This window comes from Mauremys reevesii, linkage group 3, assembly GCF_016161935.1.
Source record: "Mauremys reevesii isolate NIE-2019 linkage group 3, ASM1616193v1, whole genome shotgun sequence".
NCBI lineage: Eukaryota > Metazoa > Chordata > Testudines > Geoemydidae > Mauremys > Mauremys reevesii.
In genome coordinates, this window is record NC_052625.1 from 170,480,407 (window position 1) to 170,486,490 (window position 6,084).

A 6,084-nucleotide genomic window follows, 5' to 3' on the forward strand; every position below is an offset into this window, starting at 1 on the left:
GTAAACAAACTGGCCCGGCCCACCAGGGGCTTTCCCTACACAAGCGTCAACCCCAGTTTGAGAAACACTGGTAGATCTGTCTTCTTACTATATGTTCCATTCTATGCATCTGATGAAGTGGGCTCTAGCCTACGAAAGCTTATGCTCAAATAAATTTGTTAGTCTCTAAGGTCCCACAAGTATTCCTATTCCTTCCTTTGTTTAGGACCTGACTTCTTCCAGCAGGGCTGTGGGGTTTGGAACAAGTGTTAGCAACATCATACAGGGGAATCTTATAACTTCACATACAATGTTGCCACACATATTTTACAAGGACAGAACTGATCAACAAATTATGAATTTTCGAATTATACTTTACAAGGCATATTTTCTACAAAGATTATTACAATAGAGCAGAGGTTCTTGACCTATTTATCATTGTGGGCCGCATATGCAGCTCTTTGTGTTATGTGGATCACGCCCACACCATATAAAAATACTACCTTTATGGCCCTGAGGATGTCATATGGGCCACAGCTGTGTGCTGATTGGGCCACAGTTGGCCCATAGGCTGCAGGTTGAGAACCACTGGAATAGAGTTTACGGTGTGAATACAAGGGTATATTCTGCCCTAGTAGTGCAGTAACCGAGTAAGCGAAGACAATAGTCATTGGATACCTGACAGTAACTCTCATAGAGGACTTGGCATTAGAACCTACTATAATTTTATATGATTGTAACACACAAGGCCCCAATAGGGTTTGAAGCATCATTATCCTTCCCTGAAGGGTTTACAGTCTGAGGCTATTCACCAGAACTCAGCTATTATTCCCTACTCTTTCAAAAAGCACATTTGAAATGTTTCAATATTTGAAGACCTGGTGGATTGGCAGTGCATCTGCATGTGGAATAAAATCCATGTGTACAGTAAATGTAAAGAATCATCCTTCACTGTGATTACAGGTGAACTGCCTAAAGTTGGAGCTGTAATTTTAGGGCCAGATTCTGCCACCCTTAAGTACATAGTACTTAAGTACATCCCACTGATTTCACTAAAAACTCACAAAGCAAAATACAACTCGGCATTAATAGGGGTAACAGAAGTGGGCCTTTAATAAAAGGCCTAATTCAGCTTCCATTAAGTCAATGAGAAGTGAGAGTTGAGTCATGTGCAAAGTCATTATAGTCACTGTGCGCATGACCCAGAACCCATTGAAGTTCATGGAAATCTTTCTACTGGCTTCAGTGGGCTTTTGGATTAGGCTCACCTTTTCTCTGTCGCTCTCTTTTTGGTAAAAGAGAACTGCTGAACAGAATAAGGAAAAGAAAACACATTAATTTGGAAAAATCTACTCAGAAAATGTAAAATAAGCATTCACAGCAGAGGTGCCCTTTGAAATAAGTATTTTTCCTCTTTTAGAAGACCGAAAACATCCCTGCTGGTGTACAGCCTTATTTATTCTTCCAGTTGATTTTCTCCTCATGTCTTTAGTCACTCCTAGTTCAGTTCTGCTGTCACTCACACCTATTTTCCACTGGACAATACAATCAAATTTCTATTCATCATGTACACCAATGTAAGAGAAGAACCAGCCTTCTGTATTTTAAGTGTTATTTAAAGGCCTGCTCTATACTAACTTACCTCAGCAGAGGTAATCACTTTTCAACTTTATTTTTTGAAATCTCAAAAATATAATGGTAAGAAATTACTTCTGACATAAGGTTTTTAATTATGTATTTATTTTATACCTTTTAATGAATAAACTTTTTCTTTCACAGTCCAAAAAACCCCAGATTTAATCTACGATAGACAGCTGATAAAATCAGAGAACCTTCCTTGTAGCTATTACAGAAGTTTGCTGCCTCAGCAAACTCCAGCTGCTCATTACAGAAACGCTATTCAGGAAGATAAAACATAAGAGTACTTCTTAGTAACTGCAATATTTCCCAAACACGATATCTAAATTCCATCAGGACTTGCTCGTATGATTCTCTTGCCTTTGTTTTTGGTGTGTTTGTTTGTTTTTTTACTGGGTCATGATGCCCTAGAATAAAGGGTCATTCCTCATTAACTTCTTGAAAGGAGAACAGTTTTTATTAGTGTTAGCAGGGAGGCTTATTTTTGCAAAACAAACCAATTCTTTTTCCTGTGTTTCAAGAAGCAATATGTTAACGAAAGAACCCCTTTCCCTGTGGTTATGATTCAGCGTAAGACACCTGGGTCAAATGGCTAATAATTTGTGTGAGTATTTTTTCTTTAATGACAGATGTTGCAGTGGGGAGTCATGAAGAAGAATGAATAAAAGTCTTTATGCAGACCCTCTCCTTATACATAATAATGTATCTTCCTCATCTCTGAACTTTATAATGGTGTTATTGCTTTACCCGGTTATAGAAAAGATAATTGAATAAAATATTCATGTGGAAGTCTCTTCACACCTCCCAGAACATTACTGTGATTGGGAGGTATTGTTCAGCAGACAGAAGGAAGAAAAAATAAAAGAAGAAAAAGGAAATGTAGATTTTATTTTAAGTTCTTAGTTCCTGTTCTTTGGCAGAGCATGCAATGGTGGTGGTACAGATGCCAGGAAGAGGAGAGGTGGGAAACACCTCAGAGTTGCAGGGAGAAGACATGGCAGAGCCTTCTTAGGACAGTGAAACTGTAGAGATGCGCACTTTAAGCTGTCATTCTCTCTCTGGCCCTTAGGCCTTCATACCAAGTGAGGAAACATACCTGAAAAGAGAAGGGGAAATCCAGGATGCCCATGATTATGTGGCGCACTCTAACCAATCTAGAGGTGGTCCCCTAGATCACTCCAGAACCAGAGCCAGGGGATTGGGTGGGCAGACTGACTCCAACATGAAACTGCAGCACTGGAATTAATTTGCAAACTGGACACCATCACATTAGGCCTGAATAAAGACTGGGAGTGGTTGGGTCATTACAAAACCTAAACCTAATTTCCTCAGTACTAATTTCCCCCTACTGTTACTCACACCTTCTTGTCAACTGTCTGAAATGGGCCACTCTCATTACCACTTCAAAAGTTATTTTTCTTCCCTTGGTATCCTGCTGTTAATTGAATTGTCTCGTTAGACTGACCTCACACTTCGTAAGGCAACTCCTATCCTTTCATGTATTTATACTTGCTTCTGTATTTTCCACTCCATGCATCAGATGAAGTGGGTTCTAGCCCATGAAAGCTTATGCCCAAATAAATTTGTTAGTCTCTAAAGTGCCACAAGGATTCCTCATTGTTTTCGCTGATACAGACTAACATGACTACCACTCTGAAACCCAAAGTTAGAGGTGATAAAAAACTTTCATTTTAAAAATAAGATTTAAAAATGGTAATTTTTCTAAAAATATTTTTGTTCATTTTCAAAATTTAAAAAATTGTGAACATGTTTGCAAGGAAAACCTAACATTTTTCAATTCTTTTGAAATTTTTCACAAAAAATGTGTACCGTTTTCTAGCCCTCTCTACCCAGAGTCTTCCATACACCTGAAGAGGGTAGGAATAGGGGTCAAATATAAAGGAATCTCTCATAGTAGAAGCTTCGATTACCTCTTCCAGAAAGTGTGGGAAACAGAATGCTGCTTGTGAGTCTACTTTGGAGGGGAGGTTGGGCTGCTTCATGTCACAAAAAATGGTCTGTGACTAGAAGATAAAGCTTTTATATGCTGTTGGGAATTGCAAATTTTAGAGTGAGCGATTCTTAGTCCTAATCCTGACAGTGTGTTAAGAGAATAGGTAATTATCCAATAGAAAAATGTCATTATTCCCTGATATATGACCTCATTCAGTTTCTACTCATTAGCCCCCTTCCCTTGTCTGTTAACATTTTCTCTTTGTTGGCAAGTATCGAGTCTAAAATAGACTCCTCTCTTGTTGCCTAGGAAATTATCACTCGCTAAAGAGCTGAAAGCTACTTTTTGCTGGTTTACTTGGAGAGATGTCCTCTAAAAATATTTTGTTTGTGTTTTGCAGGCCAGGAAAAGTAATAGTTATGCTGCATCTAGGTACAGTACATATGCCTTCAAATTAGTACATATGCCTTCACAGTGTTCAAAATAACATTTTTTGCAGAGTATTCATACAAAAGGAAATAAAATAGGAAAGCTGCATTAAAATGACTTTATAGAGCAGTCTTAAATGTAATAGCGCAGCAATAAGTACCGTAGATATACCTATCCAAAATAGAGTTAAATAAATGGGAATCTCTGTATAAAGGCTGAAGATCTGGCCATACTGTGCTTTTAGGTAGCTGCACATTGCTTAGCACAAGCTCAGGTGGGGCTCTGAGTGCTGCTGTAATACAACTAATAATGAATAAAGGATAGGTGAAATCACTCTCCATTCAGAGAATACCTAAGGAAATGATGCAGATCACAGACTGTTTCAGCCTCAACTATACACTTGTGGTTGTGTCATTTTAATCCACTTTTCAGTGTTCTTGATTAAGAAATAATTCAGTGGTTGCACTGAACAGTATAAGGCCAGAATCAGCCCTGGTACAAGCAACTAATCTCCTATGAAGAGTTGCGCTTGCTTATTCCAGGAATGAATTAGGTCTGTCGTCTTCAAGTTTATATTGGTGTCTCAAGCTCCAAGGGTTATTTTGTTTGTATTTTGTCAGATGAAAACAGATGTTTATATGGCTTTTTTTTAACCTTCATATATTTGATTGCTGAAAAATACCACAAAAATATTTCAGGAAGAATTTGTTTTTTTCTTTTCAGATCATGCCAAGATAATCTCTTCTCTGTTCCACTACTGGATTACAGATATCCTTCCTGTGAAGAACAGGAAATAAAGCATGTGTGTGTGTCCATCTGTGCAGAGTTAAAATTTAATATACAAACTGTAAGCTGAATAGCGAATGTTCAGAAATAGCAGTGTACATGCTGTATATTCAGCAAGGTAAATGAGGTATTTTTCATATAATTGATTTCCTCCAAAAGATATAAAAGTATTTTGATTTTGTATTTTGGTTGGTTGGGAACATCTTACATATGGGCATGTGTCAACCAAATCATTTAACATAGACCCCGAATCTGTTTGCACAGTTGGATCTGTGCAAACAGATGCATCTTTTTGACGGATTAGGGACAAATGGGATGGTTTCTAGGTGCTCAAACCCTTTTGATTCAAGAGTTACATTAAGCTTAAATGTTTATTGGTAATTTCTTTCTAGAAAATGTTGTTCTTAGCTATTATTGTTTACAGAGTGTCAGAATGTATTCTAGGTGGAATTTATAACACCACCTATTGGTAAGGTAGCCCAACACTTCCTATATAAGACCCTTTTTTTAGTTGCATTTAATTTTGCCAAACTTTAATCATTTGAGCTGAAATTTTCTATGCTGGGTGACTGCCGCAGGCTGACTTTTTTGGAAAGTTCAGCCACAACAGTTCCACTGTTTTTGAGAAAGACAAAAAGGAAAATAAAGTTGTTTTTAAAACTTTGAGAAATCTCTTTTCTAGCCATGTTGTTTTGTTAAAACTTTAAATAATTTTAAATTGCATATATAATTATAAATATATTTAAAAAAAATTCTGATGATCTTTTCTTTAGAAAGCTTTGGTAAGTTCCTCCATGCATTGTAGAAGGGACTTGAAATTTGGCAAGGGCTGGCATTTGTGTCAGGGATATGTCTCTTGTGGTCATTGTGAAAATCTGTCCAAATCTGGCAAAGTTATAAATCTTTGAAATATTGCAGTTTGCACATGCTCAGTAGAGATTTGCTAGAGTTTAATAGCTACCATCTCCAAAGATTCCATCTCCTCACAGTTCCTGTGTGTGACTGGACTGTGCCTGCTCCCTCCAGCCCAGAACTACAGGGTGGAGTCTGACTTTCCCTGTAATGGTACTCTGGGCAAGAGTGGAACTGGGCACCAGAAGTGAGCGCAAGGAACCTCTCTCTCCTGTGCCGTTAATAACCCCCATATTGGCACGCAGGCTGGGCGTGAAGAGGGAGACTGGGACCCAGCATAAGGAGTATGAAGGGATGAGACTAGGACTTACAGTGCAACTTTCATTCAGCCCCCTTATGCATATGCATTATGATAGTCTTTAATTACATGATCACATACTGTTTTT

General features: G+C 38.0%; 1 protein-coding gene across 4 annotated transcripts in view; it reads left to right on the forward strand.

Annotated features, from left to right (window-relative positions):
- ERICH1 (glutamate rich 1) overlaps window positions 1–6,084 on the forward strand; it is a 128,491-nt gene that overhangs the window by 86,527 nt on the left and 35,880 nt on the right. For 2 of the 4 annotated variants that reach the window (XR_005596949.1, XR_005596948.1), the window contains exon 6: window positions 4,724–4,904. Coding sequence is in view for 2 of the 4 variants with exons in the window: in XM_039532443.1 (XP_039388377.1) it covers window positions 4,724–4,797 (74 nt within the window). In the remaining 2 variants the exon portion in view is untranslated. Of the gene's footprint in view, window positions 1–4,003; window positions 4,009–4,723; window positions 5,465–6,084 lie in introns of those variants that run through there. The other 2 variants (XM_039532444.1, XM_039532443.1) reach the window with 2 other exon arrangements.